The sequence below is a fragment of the Camarhynchus parvulus genome, chromosome 10 (assembly GCF_901933205.1).
Source record: "Camarhynchus parvulus chromosome 10, STF_HiC, whole genome shotgun sequence".
In the NCBI taxonomy this organism is placed as follows: domain Eukaryota; kingdom Metazoa; phylum Chordata; class Aves; order Passeriformes; family Thraupidae; genus Camarhynchus; species Camarhynchus parvulus.
The window spans coordinates 6,882,027-6,904,418 of NC_044580.1; the positions used below are offsets into that span (position 1 = coordinate 6,882,027).

The window sequence follows — 22,392 nt, forward strand, 5'->3', positions numbered from 1 at the left end:
AGCACTTGCCAAATGCTGGTGATTTAAAACAGAAAAAACCCTCTTGTAGAAGTAATTTGTCTTCTCCTATCTACCATAACAGACCCAGAGAACCAAGACCATTAATCCCAGAAAGGACAAAAAGTTCACTGTTCACTATAGATTACTTACACTGAGAGACAAACATCCACTATAAAAGTCATCAGTTTAGGCTTATAGAAAACATGATTTAGCTCAGGTCTGTTTGTTAAAGAGATATTGCAGTACTATAGAAGAAAACTGAAGGTCTCTACAGCTCAGAATTCAAGCCATGTCTCTGTAATACACCAGCAGCTCTGATGTCTATACAAACTTCTAGGCACTGTCTTTTAACCATATTTCTTTACATATACCCCCCTTTGCTTCCTTTTAAGGGTCAAGAGGTTCTTCTGAAATTCATTTAAAAATAGATTACATGAAAAACCAGGAAAATTTTTCTAAACTAAACTTTGACTGAACATGGGCTTTGATGAGAGCAAACAGGAGGTGCAGTGAACAAATAAGATGATTGTAAACTACTACACATTCTGTTTGTGGCAATGAAGATGATTTTACCATCACCATAGTTAACAAGTATCAAGAAACAGAGCTACCAGCTGCTTGGTGAATAAATTGAAATATCCTTTTCAGTGTCTTAAGACTTTTACTCATATTATTTGAGAACTCTAAAGAGGAAAAGCCAATGGCTAGTCCAAGTGAACAAACTAAAGACAAGTTCTTTTTCTGAAAAAGAGGAGGTTTACTAAGAATTGCTGCCAGTAGGAGCCTGCAACAATATTGTCTTCCTCCTTCTAAGATCAAAGGAGGAGTCTTCTAGATGTTACACCTGCCACCTGCTGTACAAGTTACAAAGAAAGTAGCTATCCAAAGAGAAGAAAATGCAGAAATTTGTTTACAGCATCAGTATTTCCCAAATAATTACTTTCTTGTTATGTTTTAAACATGTCTTCTATATGAAATGCAATTATCATATTGAGGTATATTCAGAAAGTAGAATTGAGAGCACTGACTGTTTATTTTAAGTGAATTTTTCTTTTACAGTTTAGTATAACTGGAGGTAGATGCAATATTAATTGATTTTTTTCCAGTGGTTTGAAATAAGTCATCTATGAACACTATAGGATGAAGTACTGGGGATTGGAATCAGTTGCTTGAAGTTAAGTCTGCATAAACATGCAAATGAAACAACAAATAAATCACAGCAGTTTCTATGATGATTGTCAGTACAGTGTAGCACAGATCTTTTTGGATGAAAGGCTGTTCCTGTGATGTCAAAATAGTAATGCCAATACTGCAAAATATTCCATGTGCATGCCACTGGAAAAGATACAAGATTCAGAAACAACTTTGCCATTCCTGTTATTTCCTGTATAACTCAAATGATCAAAAGCAAGTTGAAGGGAATTACATGGCAAAGAGTGTGTGATCTATGCAGGAATATATTTCTGACCTCGCAGGCAGGAGCTTCATTTCATGTAACTCTATGAAAATGGACACTGCCATTGTCAGGACTTTTGCCTTAACCACATCTGCCAGCCTCACTGGCAGAGCTGTTCAATTTGTTCTCTGCAGCAGATTCCTTTGTGGGAATAATGGAAGCTCCCAGCAACTTCAGTTCAAAGTATTTTTTACAATTCCATGATTATTTGATCAATGAACAAGCGCTCGCTAACCTGTAACTGAGGACAAATACTGATAAATAGACAGGACCTAACTATGGTTTATTAATAAAATTTTGTAGTAATGCCCTTTCCTTAGAATTCTAGATTTGCAAAGGAGCAAAACCAGTCTGGTGTAATACAAATGGCAAAAAATATTTTTAGCAACAAAACATAAAATGTTTTTAAAATAAAATCTTCAATGCTCTTTCTTTTAAATTTTCCACAAAGTTTGTTGAATAGATGGATAACCCAGAATACAGATACTTCTGTAAATTGAAATACCAATATATATCTGCAGATATGACCATGCACTGCAATATATCACTAATAGATGGTCAAGAAGAATTTAGAAGGAAAAATCAGATTACATGCTTTCTGTTTCCTTGGTGCAACTTCTTGCCAGCAGCATAAAATTTTCATATCAATTAACAGATTTAAGCATGTACTTAAGCCAAAGACCACAAGTAATTTTACTGGAACAAGTGGGATCTTTAGAAACTTGCAAGATAAGATTGTCCCAATGTCCTCAAATCAGCAGGCCTATAACATTCTGCCTCTGGCAGAACTGAATTCCTTTCAGGAAATGAAAGATACCAAGTAATGAGTGACATCATTCTTACCCTTCCCTACTAAGAACAGAAAGCTTCCCAAATGAAGTTGACATGGAAGTCAAAGCCAAGCCTCTCTCATCGTGCAGATGTGATGGTCCTTTTAAAGTCAACAGGCAGGATTAACATCTGACCTCTAATATACAGAACACATACAATAAAACTTACACTGGTATTTAAATGTACTTCCTGGCCCAGGAACTACGAATCTGCTCTGTAATGCATGAAATGTATTCATTTTCATTTGTTTTCGTCTTAGTGAAAACCCAAACATAGCATTCAATATAAAGTTAAAGATTTTACATATCAAACTGATTTATATAATATTTGAAACTTTACAAAATAGTACTAAAGTAGTCAATAAAAAGATTAAATTTAAAATATTTACATTTTATACATAATCTCCTCTTACTTACAATTATTAAATAATCTTCCATGGTTTCCTTAATTTTAGGGAAAAGCTTCTAATAACTAAAAACTAATTTTGAATTAATATCAGATGGCTTTTTACTTGAACAGAATTTTAGCAAAATCCCATTTCCAATGTGAAATATTATTCCCACGTTTTCAGTAGCAGTTTATAGATATATATAGTTTTATAGGTGTTTTATAATGCAATCCTGTTTTCTATAATCAACAGTGGAGATCTAAATAAGAAAATGGCACAATATGGATGGAAACATTATATTCCCAAACTCTTAAATCCCTTTATGTCATTTGGCTTCCAGTTTCTTGTGTTATTCTTCCAGTACTTTCAAGGAATGGCATCCATACTTATTTAGATTTTTGTGTCATTATCTTTTGAGAAATTATTTCCTGGAGGTACTTCACAGAGACTGTCACCATCCGTGCTGAAATCATCATCATCGTCATCATCATCATCAGAATCAGCCAACACTTTACTTGGTGACTTCTTCAGTCTACTAAAACAAAAATACACATATTTGCTATTAAAACAGCACATCTACACACAGAACACTTAAGAGAAAGCTTTAAACATTGACAGGGAGGATTTACATTTTTGAAGGATGTCAAAGTGCTGCAGCAGGGGTTATCATAGACTACATCCTACATGAAGGAAACGTGCACAAGATCGAGCAATCGCATTTTCAAGCGCCTCTAAGTAAAGTGTCAGAGAAAGGAAACTGTAAACTTTGCACACTGGGGTGTTCACAGATGGCCAAGGAAAACTAACACAGGATGACTGTACCTCTCAGCCATTAGGGAAATTTCTACTGCTACAAATGGTAAGAGTGTCAAGTGCCACCACTTTCTTCCATTTTATATTCCCTGCCTAAATGACTTTATTCAGTAGGGAGATCTTGGAAAGAAGGCTGGGACATGTGGAGAGTTTCACAGGTCTGTGTCAAACTGTGTGTGCTGATGACAAACTTGTAGAGGAAGCCCTCAGTTTATGGACTACAGGAGCAAGTGGTCAAATGTGTGAGAAGTGGTGTGATACAGAACTGGAAGGTCTGACAACTCATCCTACCTTAATTCTTTTTTTGCAGCGTTAAGCTGTCCTTGCAATTGTTCATTTATGTCTAGCTGCTCTTCAAGTTCTCTCTGAAGTTTCTTTTTAGCATTTTCCAGTCTGTCTATTTCTTCTTCAGCTTCTTCAACTTGACGTTTCATTGCTTTCAAACGCAAACTCAGCTGCAATATTTACATGTCATCTGATTAGAGGACTATTTTAACAAAGGAATTTTATTCTTCCAGCATCTATGAGAGGGAGAATAAAGACAAAACTTTGCCAGTGTAGTGACACTGTAATCCTCTGCTTCAGAAATATTTGAAAGTCAGCATTAGACTTTAAGAAAAATAATGTGATACTTTTTTTTTACAGAGAAAAACCAGCAGCAAGCAAAAAGAGCTTTGGTAGAGTGAGACAGTATTATGTGATAGCAAGAGCTGGTTATCAATTACAACAGAGCTATAAGTGTGTCTAAGTTAAGCAACTTTAACAGATAGATTCTATAAAATACATTTCAAAAACCCAGAGGATTGTTTAAGATCATTCTTGTAATGGATGGCTGCAATTTGAAACACACTGCATATTCTCCAGGCAGAATTTTAACTGTTGGCTCAGGTGTTGAAACAAACCATGTTTTAATCCACAAAGACCAGAGTAATGGTAGAGCACAATGCTATTGGAACATCAGTGTGTGCTTAGACTTACAGCCTATATTTAACAGTAAACAGTTTTTTCTTTAAACAAAATTTTATGGTGGCAAAACAGATTACTTGTTGGTATATTTATAGGATCAATAACTATCTGTTATTTGCTTTATTTCTTAAATTAGCATTGCTTCTGTAACTTTCTTTTCATAATTTTCAAAATTAAGAACAATTTAGTACTAGACAAAAGCACATGATGCAATGGCAGCTGGAAATATCACTAAATGGGAGTTCATAAACAACAGAGTAATCAGAATCTACCCCTATTTGTCTTGTATCTTTTATACATGATGGTTTAGGCTAGTAGGATTAGTATCAGATATTTGCATATTAGTCTTTCCCCTACCTGGTCCTTCTGATCAGTCAATGACAGATGTTCATCATCTACTTGCAACATTAACTCCTTCACTTTTCTCTCAAGTCTGCGGTTACTTAGCTGGAAATTGACTCTATCCCTAGTAAAAAACCAAAACCAAGAAAAGACAGGTTTGTAAAAAAAGGAAGTGAAATGCTCCCAATCATGATAATTTAATTCTTTAACAATCTTATAAGAATTGAATAAATACTTAGGGTCCCTGCTTGGATTTACTGATTCCATGCAACATATTGAGAAATTTGTTCATAAGCAGAAATGACTAAGGAGAATTTCTTCTGACACCATAGCAACATTTAGCAACAAAAGTATACTCCTCCAAGATTAAACAAAAAGCAAACATGAAAATGGATGTTACAGTACAGTTAATATTTCTAAGCCTGTTCCTGATAGTAAGACTTTTATAAAATAAGGAACTATGGAACCATGTGCCCAGTTTTAAATTTTAAGAAAAACTTCTACTGTGCCTGTAGTAAAAAAGAAAATTTGCAATACTTTTATGAAACAGTAACCATTTTAATTTGGTGAAAAAAAAACAGGTTAATTTTAAGAGAGATTTAATATTAGCAAGAGGCCATAATAACAAGTATAAATAAGCATGTTTTGATCTTAACATTACTGGTTTTACCTCTCTTCATTTGCAAGTCGTTCTTCCAGCTCGGTGATCCTTGCCTCCATCTGAGCAACGAGTCCCTCCTTGCTGGATCGGTAAGAACCCTCCAGGTGAAGGATTCGGCTCTTCAAGTCCTTGTTCTGTGGTTGGAACACACTTGGTTAATACACACTTACTCAGATTGACAAATATCACCTAACATCAAATTCATGTCTCCAGGAAAACACGTATCAGTATGTACAGTGATCAGTATGGTATTTAGTGAACTTGGAAAGTCATTGAGATTTTACAGTTTACTACAAACAAATTTTCTACTACTTTGGCTTGTTGAAAAGAATTTACTGTTCAGCTTCAGTTCAAGTTTTAGGATTAAATGGACACTTAAACCTCAGGTAGTTGCAAGCCCCTTCCAGCAGTACTTTTTAATGTGCCAATTTTTTTTAAAATCCTTTTTTTTTTAATGCTACACCCAATTCTTTTGTAGAATTCTGTATTCTTGCCCTATAAATCACTGGTGTGACTTTATGGCTGGAACAAGTAGACAAGGAAATTATTTACAACCAATACCGCTTTACTTTATCAAAGCTATTACTGGGGTGTCCCCCTACTTTCTGTGGAAACCCAGGACACCTGGAATATTTTTCTTCCCCTGACTTTCTTAACTCTTCAATGCTATTCCTACTACAAAAATAGCTCAAAAAAGATTTGTAAAAGGAGATTTTTTGCTAAGATTTACACTTAAATTTTTCTGAGGCTAGGTAATATAGGTTTTCAATGGGGACCTAGTCAAAGAATTGACAGAAAAAAATACCCCAACAAATAAAGAGTTATATGATGAACAGAAAAATAAAGCTCTTTGTTACAAAAATTCAAAGCATGATCTGAGATCTCAAACACAGAAAAAAGGACTATGACAGGAAGATCAGAACTAAAGTATAAGAATGTACATAGTATATACCAATAGGTGGCATTCTTTTTTCTCAAACAATTAAGATGACATCAATGTCACACAATTGAAGGCACCTAATTAGGTGTGTTGTACTAACATGTTCTCTAAATTCCCATTACAATCTGTTTTATGTTCTTGAGTTTTTAAATAATACTATGACTTGTTGAGCTATCTTTCCTCTGGATCTCACCTAAGGGCTATGATAACTAACCTTGCTTTCAAAGACCACTGAAGTGCAGAAGAATTGTTTACTACTACAGAAGAAAACACCCAACTAAAATCACAATCACTTTAAATGATACCTTCAGCAGGACTGTTCAGCCTTGCCAGAACAGCTCCTCTGAAAGTGGTCATTTACAACCAGACATAATTACCTGTCTTTCCAAGGAAATTTTGTCACACTCCAAGTCTTGCTTTATAGCTCTTTCCTGAAGTAGCTCTGTCCTCATTTGTTCAATCTATTAGAGAAAGAAGACAGATATTTTAACAAGAGACTTAAATTATGTTTATCTATATTATACTGTGTGTATGTATATATATAAACTACCTATACCTATGCAATAAGCAGTGTGTTCTATCTCATAACTCAAGACATATACAGGATTTCAGATCAGCTTTACAGCTACAATCTTGGACAGAACTTTCTGCTTCAAGCAGTCCATGTTATTCCCATTCTAGGCATTTCACACCTACATTGGATATTGTTGATGTTTACCATATACATTCTGTAGCAAGGAACTCAACTCTAAGCTGTTCTATAAAAGACATCACATGGCAGAACACTGAGTTCTGGAACATCACATCCATCTTCAAACATCTTTTCCAGTTGTTTTCTTCATACTTAAGTCTGAACCTCTGAAACAGTACCTTACTTTTAAGCTGCTGACTTGTCTAAGTAAAGTTTCTCTTTATTTAACACAACCTGGTACCTGAAGACAACTGCCAGAACTCAGTGAAACACTCCACAGGGAACTGCAGTTTTTTGTATGTATGGGAGTAGTAAAAGCTCCTTTTTCAACAGACTCTGCTGCATGATGGATACAAACATTTCTCCCCTCCTTCAGTCAATTTCATGTCTGTTGTACTGGAGGGACACCAACTTCTAGATTTAGAGAGGGGTTGGGTTTTGCTTTTTTTGTTGAAAGCCAACTTTTTCTACAGTTTCTGTTAATATTACCGCTCCATATTCAACAACCACAAGAAAGATATATTCCCCATGTGTAGAGATGTTAAAAAGCTACCTAATCAATATAGACTCAAGATAAGAATGCAAAATTAGTTTGTTTTACCTCACTAATGAACTTGATTGGAAAAAAAAATGAGCTCAGAGAAAAACTCCAAACTACCTGACAGCTGCTACTGAAACTTTGGTGCTGAAGAGCAATGTTTGTAGGGCTATGGAAATTCTTATTTTGCTTCCAATCTTTCTGAGACTCCCTGCAAATCTCTAAAAATACTTTTACAGACACAGCAAATGTTACCACAGCATTTGTGGTTTACACTGTACAGAGCTTTTTATGATAGACATCATCTGGGGAACACAGTGAATATCTGTATCAATTACTGTCCCTGCACAAAAAAGACTGATAAAGATTTCAGTGGCCACAGCACTCTTCCCTGCTTTGCATCAGTTACATATGAACTTGCATGAACACACCATCCCAGTTAAGCAACTCTCAGTTACAGATTTATCTCAGTAAAGGACTTTCAAAAGTCATTGGGAATTCTTGCATAAAAAAATCCAAAAGCAATGTTAAGAATGTGAAGGTTACACAAGTACAGCAGATGAAAATTTGCCCTAGGCCTTATTTTTTTAACCACATCATAATATTAAAGACACATTTTTAGTTAATCATGGTTAAAGGAAGTAATTTGCAGTTTTTCTGGAGTTTGTAAATTAATATATGAATACAAATAATGGCAGCAACGCATGCAATTGCATATGTTATGTCACAGGATGGGGACAGAAGAGGAGAAGGCATTCCTGAAAACTAAGGTCATAACAGCTCCTAGAATACCAATGGCAGCACGTGGCTGTGTTCTCAACAGCTGGGTGATTTCTTAAAAGCTCTCATTGTCACATGGAAGCCTAATAATAACAAAAATGTTTTATATGTTATATAGTAAAATATTATATAGTAAAGTATTACCTTACAGACACAAATTAGAATCACATGTGTACAATAGCTGTATTTATTAATAAAATATATGAAAAAAGTTATAACGTGAGGGATTACATAGAATTTATTCTGCTGTAATTGCTTTAGCAAGACAGACACAGGAAAAAATACAGCTAAATTTGTGGTAAAATGAAGGACTAATTAAAAATGTAGCTGTTAACTGAAGAAAGGGGTTTTGTTTTATGTAGGAACTTGCTTAATGGACCACTCTGAGGGTTCCACTGTGCTCTTACTGTGCTCAGAGGCTGTAACAAATTTGTGCAGCCTTCCCAAGATTCAAACGAAGGAATTATTTAGAGGACAATTATTATATTTCCAAGATGACTGCTACTGTTGTTGGACGACTCTTGGTAAAAGCAACCTCACAGAAAGGTAGTGGGGGAGAGAAAAAGATCTAGATCTGATTAGGATCAGTAAGATACATGCAAATATCTACAAGAGCTTGTTAAAAGAAAAGGGCAGCAGATAGAATTTTTGCTGGAGGAGATATAAACTGTTTTATCTTCTTGTGTTTTTCAACAGTTCAACAGTTTTAAAACACATAATTAACATGCACAAAGGAGAAAACCAGTTGTGTGCCAAAATGTGCTTGAAGTTCCACTTATTTCACAGCAGTAAGATGTACCAGTTTCATGGCCATACCCTGTGTATGCACCACATGGGACTCCATGTTCCATGTTCTACCCTTCCTATGTCTAATATCTCATAACTGTGTTAAAAGACTAAATTATTTCTGCAGCTTAAGGCAACACTTATCACAGCTGGATTTGAAGAATGCTAACAACAAAGAATTTAGAAAAGCAAATGTATCAGATTTTAGAAAGCTTTATCATTTTGTCCCAGCTTTAGGATTAAAAGCAGCTGTTGAGTTCATTAGAGTGAAAGCAATTTGATTTCTAATAATAATTTAGATGCCATCAGTATTGTTCATCATCTCACAGGTTTACAGCCACTGTTTCCTGTTAATTCCCAAGTAGTGTGTGTGTATGCATATATATGTATATAATATATACCTTAGACAATTTCCAACTATGTGACCAAAAAACCCAGTGATTAATCAAGAAGAAAGTTAAAGCTAAAAAAATCCCTTTGATGCTTCAAAATTGAAAAACAACCTTCATATCCAGATTTTCATTTCTTTGCTACCCACAGCCAGTGCCAACTAAAGAGCAGCTCTCCACAGGGAACACTTTACCAAAAGGAAGCAGATTATATGGGTCAGTGTAATTTTATCCCTATCTATTTATTCTAAAATTGTCATGAAAACTAATAAGTCCATTTTTCACACTTACTGGAAACAACTCTAAGGTCAATAGACTCTTGCTTGCATTTTCACAGAACACAAGAATTATTGAGGGTATCATGAGGATTTTTCAATTATGTTTGCGAAGTCAATATGGCAAGAGATACTTCATTTCACTTGTTCATAGAAAAAAAATCACTTATTAAAATATAATTTTGGTTATCCCTGTTCCTCATGCCTGCCCCTGCCCAGGGGCCTCTTTAGACTCAAACAGCAGCTGAGTGCTCTAGCTTTCCATTTGTGTCTGTGTTAGTGTGGTTTGAGCATTTTGGCCTTTCTAGATTTACTAATACATTATCATTTAAAAACTAATGAGATTTGACCCACTTTTTCCTAACATTTTTTTCTGTTTCCACTCTGCTGTGGTACTTAGAACAAGGCAAAAGGAGATGAGAACAGTGTGTCATGCAGCCATTCAGATTCAAAAGGGTGTTTAAATGAAAAAAGAATAACATTTCATGGCAAGTGAAATGTGAACTGAAATGTGAACTATTATTCTTGCCAAAGTTTATTCAAACATTCAGCTTTTTGTAAAATAGAACCAGTTGTTTAAATTTGTTTTTACTGGAAATTTCAGTATTATAGTTCATTATCAGTATGTTAAAACAATATATTGATAATAATAGTTTTTAAAATGTAGAGGAATACAGATATTACCAAAATAAATCCACTATAATTTCTCATGTCATTATAAATGCTTAGCAGACCCTGAAATACTCTTTAGTAATTTGACTACTTAGCCATTCTGGCATAAAATCAAAACAAAGCAACCTTTATAACTCATGTGTGAAATGAGAAATTCCAGACCTCAAAATAAACATGTCTTTTACCCATTGTGTAACATTTTAGTCACCAAACTGTATTTTAGGTTTCCATTCAGTTAGCAAATTAACTTCCATGGCAGCTATGACTAAAGTACTTTTATCCCAGGTTTACAACACAGGCACAGACTCCAGTATTAAAGGCTTCCTGATTTAACAACAGCATGACCCCACATTATTACAGGTCCTTTATATTCTATTTCACCCACTGACTCTGAGTCTGAACAATATCAACAGAACAATAGCAGAAAGTTTTTATTACAATCAAATAGAGTCTCAGTAGCCCGAGTTCAAACAAAGAAGTAATGGTGCCTTGGTGCTTCAAGGATGTGTGAGAGAAAGCTGAGCTCTACCTCACTTTAAACTCTCCAGCTGTCTCAGTGGAACACACAATTTCACTGAAAAGACAGAAACTAAGATTTTACTTTCTGTTCTCCCTCTGAAGCTACAGCTATTCAAAAGAATGTCAGTAGTTGTTTGGTTTGTTTTTTTTCTGGAGAAAGAGAAATGAGAACAGAACAGATTATTGTGGGTACCTCAATGCTAATTGTCCCCTGAGCTTCCAGGAAATTACTGTGAGCTGTAGTACTCCATGTGGAGTTACAGCAGCAGATGTGCTGTAAGGAGTTATGCATCGGTTTCACATCTTTCAGAAAGCAAAAATAAGGCAAAGAACATTATCTGGACCATGATACTCCAAGACAGCCACATCACTGTATTTTTTCCATGAACTATCACAACATTTGCATGATTCTGACTACTCAGCCATGGATGTCTGGCTACTTTTGCAGTAATTAGGCCTTATATTCTACTTTACTAGCTTATTATAAATCTTTGTTATAGGACCTATGATTTCTTATTTCAGTTTTTTCAGAAATCTTGAATAACATTATTAAGGCCTCTGTCTTCAAACCAATGAACTCCTAATTCTCCTAAGACTTGGTAATTTCCAACTCGATGGTCTCATTTCCAATGCACTCACTCCAATTCCCCCCACCTGCACTCTCATGGGCTTTACTGAAGACAGAGGTAAAATGTTCCTTTATTTGACAGGGCATACCTGGATTATATTTTATCTTGACTGAGGCCTGATATATGACTGTATATCATACAGTCTCTACAACTTCTTCTCTCTACTTATACAAACAAAACCCTTTTTGTTACTTGTTTGAGTTACTAGGATAGTTCTCACTTAGCCTGGCAAGTATTACTTTATCTTTACATTTTCTGCCCCATGAGACACAACCTCATTAATAAATCCTTCTTCCCATCTTTCTGGGCTATCAACTTATATTACATTTCTGGAACAAAAGACTGATGTTTTTATGTGGAAAATACTTTCCAGTTGTCTTGCCTTTGATATATGTTAATTAGCTTTTACACTTGTAATGAAAATAAAGCTTCCTTTCTGTTGAAACTGGCTAGGATTCTTGGTTCAGCTGATTTCACTAAATAATTCCACAATCTCCTAAAGCTCCTTCTCTTCCTTCTTTGAAATTAAGAGTCTATTATGCTGAATTACTTTTCAGTAGGATTAAAATAGTGATCTTTCAATATAAGAGATCTTCACAACAGGCTTACTAGTCTTCAGTTTTTATATATATCCTGTGTCTGTTTTCCACTTAGAATAACAGGGAAAAATGGTTTGTGATGGTGTGGAGGGAGCATATTTCATCATGCTTGTGAACATTGGGTTTTTTGGATTTACATACTCTGCTCAAGTATAGCATATAAATCATATTGGTAATTATTATTTAGTTTATCAATATTGATTGTGATCCTAATAACCCTTTTTCATAGAATCATTAAGCAAAAGCTGCAAAACTTGTTCAAGTACCTGTTCTCTGCACCTGCTGATCCTCTCAGACAACAAATCCGAATTATTCTTTTCTTCATCAAGCTCAAGTTCCAGGTGAGACAACTTGTCCTAAGTGGAACAAAGAAAAGCAACCTCAGCATACTACTTTCCATCCTCTTCAGATTGCTATCAGGGCATTCTTTAAACTTCAAGGACCCAAAGTGTCTGAAAGACTAAGCGTGGAAACTGAAATGCCTCTTAAAACACACAGCAAAAGAGATGGCAGGTAGATAAGGCTTTAGAGTGAATTTGTTTTACAGAAGTAAAAGAAATGTTTTGTTTCCTTTTTTAAAATCATTCTCAACAATTTCAAGAATATAAGATAAATCCTGTAATGTTTCTAGAGACTTTTTTTGAGTGTCTGCATTACATTATACATTTGGAAGACAAATTTCTTTTTATCTGAGTACAATGACATAGAGATGTTTGTTTATGAAAGTCAGATGACAGCCTAGTTGAACTGAACAGTTATGCAGCCCTGTAACAAGGTAGAGACACAATGTTATTCAGACTCCTGAAATGAACTCATATCAAAGACTAAACAAAACTTACACTTCTAAATAGTTTTGAAGTTCTGAATGATGGGCCTAGAAATGAAAATAATGGAAATGTGTATGATAAGCGCTAGATAAAATTAACTAAAAAGAAGTTAATTAAAAGTATGAGAGAAAATTCTAATTTAGAACATATAATGTTACAATAGATATGCTAACAAATTACCTTTAAAATATACCACATTAATTCTAATTCCTGCAGTAATACTACAAGGATTTTCAAAAACATGAAACTATTTCGATTCCTTCCAAGCAAAATCCAAGTGAAACAAAATTATTTTCATCTCTTCAAAAAAGAAACAAAGCCTTAAGAAATGTCTTTTACCTCCATTAGTTTGATTTGTCTTGCCCGATCATCTTTTAAGTGGTTTTTGGCTTCCAGTTCATACTCCAAGCTTTTCACAGTCTGTTCCAGTAACTGAGTTTTTGTTATTGCCTCATCCTGGGCTCTCTGGTGGTCCCTCAGGTTCTCTTCCATCAGGCGCATCTGAAGCAATAAGATCAGGGGAATTCACTAAGACTGAACTTGCTATAAACAAGGGATGGCAGCAAAGGCAACTCGCTGCAAACACAACAGTTCTGGAAGCATGACAGGAATTCCATTGAGTTACTGGCTTTTCACAGTAATTTTTGTTTTATCCACCAGATGGCACCAAGAAAATAAACTTGGATTATGACCTATCATGAGATAACAGCAAACACAGTGTGCTAACACTATGTCAAAATATATATACATATTTGATGTGTGTATTAGTGTAGATATCCATATACAACTTCATTCAGCTCAAGAGCTATGTTCTCAAAATCACTGTTTTATCTTTCATTTTTCATCATGAGTCTTCATCTCTTTACTAAAGCTCTCCATCCCTGAATGGAATAAATATAGAAGGAAGACACAACAATATACAGGAACTACTCTTTCTTCTATTGTTGTTCTTTTAAATTTAAACAAAGGCAATATCAGAGTTCTAAAATGGAAAAATCCAACTACGAAAATATTCCATACAGAGAAAACATCTGTGACCAATGTATTCTCATAACTTTTCCAACTGGAGAGCAGGTATATGCAGATTTTTAAAAGACTGGATTGTCTTTATGACAAAATTTACATACTATGAGGAAGACACTCAAGATTGGTTAATTCTTGGTCGCACAGAAACCTTTGTGATTTAAAGCTCCACCTTGGCTCATATGAAAGAAGAGGAGAATGTATGTTTGTATGTTTTTCCTAAATAATTGGTGGGTTTTTTCCCTAATAGAAAATATTTGTAAAGTCTCAATGCCTTCAGTAGCAGGCATCAAAGAGCAGCAGATCATCAATGGAATCCTTGTCATTTCACTCAAGGTGCATTCATTTGACAAAGACTGCATTTATCTGTCCTAAACAGGAACTCCCATTTCCCCAGCAGAAATGACATGCTGATCACCACCATGGAAAATCAAACTCAAAAGCATGCTGAGATCAGCCTCTCATGATGTACACGAGAGTATACAAAAGCAGGATAGCAAACATTCATTATCTTGAAAACTACCTGCACTGAATTCTAGGTCAAAGTTGAGAATTTCTCACTGAACTTATGAGTCTTTACCTCATCTTGCATTCTTATGTTCATCAGGCGTGATTTTTCTACCTCAATGTTCTTCTCCTTTAATTGCCTCTGCAGATCTACAAATTCCCTGCGATTTTTCTCCTTGTATTCATCAAGCTGGCTCTGAAGCTCCAGAGTTGATGTTCTTGAGATCTCCACCATTTCAGACATCTGGGCAAAAAGTACATATACAAAAGGTTCTGTTGTGCTTAATAAAACAAATGGTTTGTTTCCTCCAGCTTCAGTATTCAGCTCAGTATTTTCAAACAGAAAATTTATCAAACGTTCCCGAATAAATTAATTTCTATGCAGAAGTGGGAAAACACAAAACAGTAAAGTTAATTTCCAATAGCATGTGTGGCAAGACTATTCTCTTTTTGTCTGTCAGCAGTTCTTCCAGCTGAGTGACACAATGAACTGCATAGTCACACTTCAGTGTGTCAGTATGAGCTGTACAGTTTACACACAGATGGCCCAATAAATCTGATGCAGAAATTTTGAGAATCAGCTGTAAAACTCGGAAATATTGCTGTACTGTACATGAGAACTGAACTCAGATCTGGGATCTGATTTATGCAGAACTGGTTTACAATGCCATTTTGTAATAGTGGCGTTCCAATCATTGTTACAGCCCTGAAAGCTTTAAATAAGAGCCTCTAGGTTAAAGATGCTAATACTAAAGTTTTCATTTTATTTTCTTTTACACGTTTAAAAATATATAATTCTTTATAATTTGTCAGTTCATTTAGCTCTATCTGTTAAACATTCAGATCCCTGCAGCCTCCTGGGCATGAACTCATACCTCCTCCTGTAACTTCTCAACAGTCTTGTTCAGTTGCAATCTTTCATTCTCCATTTCATTCTTTATCTGCTTTAACTGCTCCTTCTGCTGAGTTTCATCTTTTAATTGCTGACTTAATCGCTGTCGTTCCTGCGAAATGCAACGGATGTTCTCCTGCAGTAGATGAAAAAATACATATAATAAAATGTAGACCATCTTTTCTAATGCCTTAAAGGTATCTTAATTATCACAGTAATACCAGCAGCTGCTGTAAAATTAAGACAAATTTCAGGTTTTACACTTTGCTAGGTAGTATAGGACAAACACTGATATGTCATGCTAGAAACAACTGAGTGTCCATTTATACCTCTTAACTCAAGTATTAAAACCATGATGCAGTGGGAATGTTGCTACCAACTACCCAAATGCTGCAGTTTCCTCAGTGTCTGCCTGGTTCAGTACACTATACTGAATTTCTGTGTTTGAAATCTGGATGCCCTATAGGACAGCTTCAATGGTCAGTTTAAGTAAAATCTCTAATATAAGTGTCCTTCATGTACAAAAATCCTTGAGCACTTTTCAGTGGAATTGGCTGGCCTGTCACAGTGCAACTGCAAGTCAGGCAAACAGCCTGTCAGTTGCCAATTTAAAGCCAATCTTTAGTGGCAATTAATTACTTTGTGAAGAAGCTAAAGTATTATTATATGAAAAAAGAACAAAAGGGGGAAATGAAAAGGAGTAATTTGTTTTCACACTAACCTAAAAGATTATTCTGATATTTCTCTATTTTTTTCCAAACAATACTAGTTGAATGTTCTCTTTAGAAAATCAGTAATTCATCTCAGCTGATAACTGAAAATTAAGAATGTATTTCAACTTACAATGCTCTGCAATGCTAATTCTAGATGCCTACCATTATCTACCACAATGAAAAGATAAACTTCCTGTTTTTCAACCCATTGAAAGGATCCCATGTTCTGATTGTTTCATTTTAAAAGCACAGATTAGTTGATGCTGCCATCCATAATGTTGGTGTAATTATTAGTTTTTAAGATATCACAGTACCATATATGCTATGGTTATAGGGCACAAGAATTAGGTCATTTCCTTTCTCAATGGTACAAAAATTACGAGATGTATTTCATTTCCTGAAACACAGCCCTACACAGAGGGGGCTACCCTAAAACAGAGGTTACAGAAATACTCCTCACTTGTGAATCCATAAACAAAATTTCAATATAGAGGATGATTTTAGATGAAAGCACTAATGGAAACTGTCTGTTACAATTAAGTGTATACCAGCTTTAACTGTTCTGATTAGAAATCCAGAATGGAGGAGGAATAGACTTGGCTGTTTCCAGTAACTGTTACAGTTCTATTGGTATTGTCATTGTCTTTCTTATACTAGACCACCATTACAAGTAATTTGTGTTATGTAAAAAAGCAAGATGGGCCAGTCAGGAATTGCATTTCCACCGGGATACACATTATTACAGTGCCAGTTTGTCGTCTCAATTGTCAATAGTAACACAAGGCCAAATCAACCTACTGCACAACATTATTCATTAGAACAACTCTAAAGACAGAAAGGCTGAATTGTTCTAAACAAAAGGCCCACTGATTACATCCTGAGGTCTGTTAGTGCTCATATCCGGTGGACAAGAGTGCAGAATCAGAAAAAGGATTAAATTTAGGGTGCCAGAATTTAGACATAAGTTGTGAATAAAACGTCAGCACAGACTCTCCTGCCACCTTCCCTAGAATTCTTTCATTTGGAGACCCTGCTTGGAGGCAGCTTATTTGGCACAATGCCCTGAAGGATGCATTAACAGAAAAAAAACCCCACACTTTTCAAGCATCTTGCCCCAAAGCTAATCAAGATGCAGGAGATGTGTATGGTGCATTGATCCATGTTACACAGCAAGGTCAAGTCAGACTGTGACAGAAGGGAGTTCTTAGGGGAGGGTGCTAAATGCAAGCCAGTGATGAGCAATGCACCCCTACAGTGATTGTGCAGATTATCAGTGATACAGACAAGCAAATGAGGAGAAACAGTGAGGGAGAGCAGGTAAACAGATTTAAAATGAAAAAATATATAAAAATTAAGACAACCAAAAACCAAGCCTAAACAAATGCCTCAGAGGAAACACTTATTCATGAAGTTGCAAGACACATCAGCTTAAAAACATCATTTTGTGAAAACAAAACTCACCCATATTGTTCAAACCTTATATTCTTGAAGCACACTAAAGACATAGAAGTATTTTCTTGCTGTTGTTATTTTTTCTTTTTACCATAATTAACTGAATCATAAGAATATTCTGGTTAACACAGTCTTTCCTAGGCTTTTAATCTACTTAGAGTCAAGTTACATTTTCAGGTTTTCAAAACAGAAATGTAAAATTTATGTTGAAGACAACAGGGGAAAACATCCATTCAATTAAAAAAGTGGTACTAGCAATTTACATGGACCTCACTTTTGAGTCTGACTTGTTTGATAGAATCCCTTGAAACTTTAGCTTCTAGAAGCAAAACTAAGAGAATTCTAAACTGATACTGTTGAAATCAATCCTTTGGTTCATGTAAAAGGTGAATCACCGAGAAGAAAAATTAGGTTTGTAGCTTTTGCAGACACAAAGTATGAGGTAAATAAGAATAGTTTCAAGATTTATACACATTCCCCTCATTAATAAATAGATCTGAATTTTCATGTGATCTGAATCACCCAGTCTTGACTCATACACAGCACTGCCAACATCTCTCTCTTACTTTGAAGCAGATGCATTCCTCACATGTTTAATTTCTGGGCTAATCTGAGAGAAAGCTTAACCTTTCCTGGACACTGGGTGGACTAAGGAGCAAGGTGGAAAGAGGATTTCATTCAGAATTTAAGAGGCTGCAAATCCTAGTGATACATGTAAAACATCTCTGGTTTTGTGATTAAATATTCCAGTTCCATACAACATTTGCAAATAAGACAAGCTCATAAAAATAGAGAAGCAAACGTCCTGATATTTGTCCATTTATACTAAAGTACTGTTTTTTATTCTTTTACATGTAAATACCTTCATGAGTTGCATGATCATTGAAAATAATAGATTTGTGAAACCTGAGGCAGTTTATTTGGCAATTGATTTCCCCAAAACTTTGCTAGATCCATGGAAATAGAAAAAAAAACTTCATCAAGGAAACCATTTTAATTTGATGAACGCTATGGTTTCATTCCAGATTTGAACACTGAAGTGAGGTCTAAAATTTACAACAAGTCTACTTCGAAAAGAATGAGATGTAACTCTACAGAGAGCAATAGTGACTCAGGTAAACAAAAAATTTAAAATTTAAATCATCCAAATTCTTCTTGTTCTTACCCGCATATCTTCTAGCTGGCTTTCCAAAGCTGCTTTTAACACTAACAATTCTTTTCCTTCCTTTTCAGCACGTTTCAAAGCTTCTTCTAATTCTTGCTTTTCTGCCTGCAATGATGCAATTTGATACATTCAGAAACAGTGGCCAGGCCTTTAATCTGACAAGTAAAGGCTGTAAAGTCCTTTCACTCTGGCCTGTTACTGATTTCCCCAGTCCAAAGGTGTGACTTAGTTTCACTCTGGTTTTTGATGGGAAAATCCTTCCTACACATGTCAGCAAACTGCATCCTGCTTCTTGACAACCTGGTTTTCCTTACCCTTTCCTATTGTCCATCCTCCCCTTGGTCAGTTTTTATTCTACAATGAACACATTGCAAAGAGGAAGACTACTTAAGGGGTTTGTTTGCTTAACTTACCTCATATGTCTTTAATTTTTCCTTCACTGAATTTTCTTCTCCTTTCATATTATCAATTTGTCTGTGCAGCTCCTCAATTTTCCTCTCTAGCTCAGTAAGTGTTCTCTTCAATTGTTTATTTTCCTCAATCAGCTCTTTGACTTGATTTTCTACACTATTTCGCTCCTCTTGTGCAGCATTTTTTTCACTTGCAAGGACAGCAGCACTCTAGTGAAAACAAATTATGTCATGTTTAAAAAAAAAAGAATTGATGCTGTTTTCCAACAGGAGTTCCATAAGGCATCACAGCAAACACAGCTAGGATATAGCATTAAAATATCAACAGAGACTTTAATATTTAGTATTTTTTCTCCTTGGGCATATGAACAGACAAAGTAATATATGACACCTGAACAGTCTCACACTTGTCATCTCATATTTTCACCTTTTTTTGCCCTAAAATATTTCATTACCAAATCCCATTGTTAGGTAATTCCAAGTAAACTAAAAAATTTACAGATAGAAAAAGCCATATGGACCTTTAAGGAAGAACATATTTATGAAGAATGTCTTCCACAACAACACAAAATTTAGGCAGGATCACCCCACTGAATATTCCAAGCACTAACATGCAACACACTACATCCATGCAGCTACTGGTGGGACTGCAGAGTAAATGACAGATAATATAAAGAGACCTTTACACTAAATAAAGAGTATTCAATACAAGTGGAACCACCACTGAGTTCAACTTGTATTCAAAAATATACACTTTTTTTTTTTTCAGAAACTCCAATCAATACATAGCACAAACACAAATTTTAATAATGAACAATGCATCACAACTTGAGGCACTGGATTTTTGACTTTTGTTTGCAGGGCAGCTGGCTGCAGCATGTTACTTTTCAAAGCTAATAATCACCTTACCACTTACCCTCTAAAACACCCTACAATTTACTGTGGAAACCATGAGTGGAAGTATCTGTCTATATTGTTATACTATCTATATTCTTCTAACACAGACCAAGTATGCACTCCAACATTTAATTCTGTAAAGAGCAGGAAGGATTTCACCTTTTCACTAACTTTTCATTCAGAATCCCCTCCAAAGAACATAAAAGAACCCAGGATATACTGGGTGGTTCTTGTTTCTGGGCATTCAGGGGCTGGTACAAAACAATACTCTGTACACAGATCTGGTTCCCAAGTGCAGCCCCACTGTCTTCTACACCAAGACCTCAAACAACAGCAAGAACATCAGAGCAAACATAGGAATCAATCCAGACCAGGATTCTCTCTCACGGCCACGGCTGATGCTTACAGGCAACAAGAGGAAGAACAACTATGAGGCAAGCCATTGATCATTATACACTCCCAGCTCTCACTAGTTTCCTTCCATGAATGTATCATCCATTAATTTCTCTAATCCTTCTCAAATCCTTTTATACCGTTGGCCTCTACATTATCTGGTAACAATAAGTAATTACACATTCATTACTGAAGCACAACATTTTTTGCATGTGAAATTGTGTTTATCTGGGTGAGAACAAAAGAAATCCTATCAAACTACTCAGAAAATATTTTGCGAAATACTTCATGAAAGCATGAAAATCACTTTTTATTTATACTATTTTTGATTGTCGCTCCTGATCTTCCCCTCTCCTTACCCAAAAGGAATAATCAAAGTTATATAAAAGAGTGTTTACAAAGAATGCCCTCACTAGACTGTTTTCTAGCAAGCAGCAGCTTTAAAATCATGCAAATTAGATAAAGCAGTAACTCAGAAAACACTCAGACTGTCTACAGGGTCAATGAACTTATTATACAAAAACTGGCAGCGTAAGCAGGCTGACAGGTTGTGGTCTTTTGAAAATCCTGAAAAAACTTGTTCTTCTAAATACATGACTGGTTAAAAGCTCTGAAATAAATCTGTCGATGCTTTAAGTTTTCATGTACTGGAATTTCAATAGCATTTATATATTCCTTTAATTTTTGCTTTCTGCAAGCAGCAAAGTTTTACTAATTAGCAATCACTCCACCAGTGGCTCCTTTTAGTCTCATTTCTCCTTTCTGGAGCTGAGTGAAAGCAGCTGAGGCATGCTGGGGAGTTCAGGGAAAGGAATGTTGATTTGTCTGTTCTTTTTCATCCAACTGCCTACATGGGGCTGCACAGTAAGAGAGGACTGCAGTGGACCCACCCACATCAGACCTGGAGATTCCACTACAACCATGGTTTGCTCTACTTTCCCAACACAGGAAGCAGTATTTACCTAAAAGTGGATGCACACATGCACAAAAGCAAACAACCCCCCCAGAGATCCCAACACATAAATAAACAAGAAGTAATATCTCTCCATATATATTATTTAACCTAAGAAGTTCAAAATTAAGTTCAGATTACACTGATGCCATCATATCTAGAGATATGCTCCAGCTGGCTTTTTGTAGTGTGTATCTCACGATACAGACACTGACACGAAACTAAACTATTATTTGCTCTCCTTTTTCACTATATATTTCAGAAAGTTAGCAAGAAGTTAGGTGAATACATGTAAAATGTAGAGAAGTGTAAAGAGCCAGTTGCAAGTATTGTCTTTATTAACCTAATTTAAAATCTTGGAAATAAATTGGATATATAAATAAAACCTTGCTAAAATTCCAGCTGATTGAGTGACCAGCACTTAACCAGCAGATCTTCACAGGTCTCTAATGACCTTGGTGTCATTACAAAGGTTACACCTGCCAAAGCAAATTCTCTAACAAGTTAAGGACAAAATTCCTTTCTTTCACACACACATACTTTTACGAGATGGTAAAAAACTCTCTTGGTATATATGGAGAGCTGCACTGTATTGGAGTTGGAGAGTGAACGCTTTTCTTAATTATAATCTGGGGAGAGTACAAGAAATTTTCTTCACAACTGGTTTCACTGTACACATTGTTTCAACATCTTTTCAAGTTGTTTCAGACAAGACTGAAAAGAAACACAGGAGTATCTATCTTATCAGTTTACCCTACACAACTGTACTACACACATAAGGCATGGAAGATCACCCTGAGGATACTAGACAAAACAATCCAAAAGTATCCTCAATTTGATAGTGAAGTTTAAACAAAGTCAAGCCATACAAATACAGTTTAGATGT

At 35.4% G+C, this 22,392-nt stretch overlaps 1 protein-coding gene across 5 annotated transcripts in view; it reads right to left on the minus strand.

The window, feature by feature from the left end:
* Positions 1 to 363: 363 nt before the first annotated feature.
* Positions 364 to 22,392, minus strand: part of CGNL1 (cingulin like 1) — a 55,202-nt gene continuing 33,173 nt past the window's right edge. For 4 of the 5 annotated variants that reach the window (XM_030955137.1, XM_030955140.1, XM_030955138.1 and 1 more), the window contains exons 9-19: positions 19,268 to 19,474; positions 18,855 to 18,959; positions 15,508 to 15,660; positions 14,706 to 14,876; positions 13,442 to 13,603; positions 12,542 to 12,631; positions 6,775 to 6,858; positions 5,467 to 5,591; positions 4,812 to 4,920; positions 3,780 to 3,943; positions 364 to 3,210 (exon numbers count right to left, since the gene is read on the minus strand). In XM_030955137.1, the coding sequence (XP_030810997.1) occupies positions 3,066 to 3,210; positions 3,780 to 3,943; positions 4,812 to 4,920; positions 5,467 to 5,591; positions 6,775 to 6,858; positions 12,542 to 12,631; positions 13,442 to 13,603; positions 14,706 to 14,876; positions 15,508 to 15,660; positions 18,855 to 18,959; positions 19,268 to 19,474 (1,515 nt within the window). In that variant the 3' untranslated portion in view covers positions 364 to 3,065. The remainder of the gene's footprint in view (positions 3,211 to 3,779; positions 3,944 to 4,811; positions 4,921 to 5,466; positions 5,592 to 6,774; positions 6,859 to 12,541; positions 12,632 to 13,441; positions 13,604 to 14,705; positions 14,877 to 15,507; positions 15,661 to 18,854; positions 18,960 to 19,267; positions 19,475 to 22,392) is intronic. The other variant, XM_030955141.1, reaches the window with a different exon arrangement.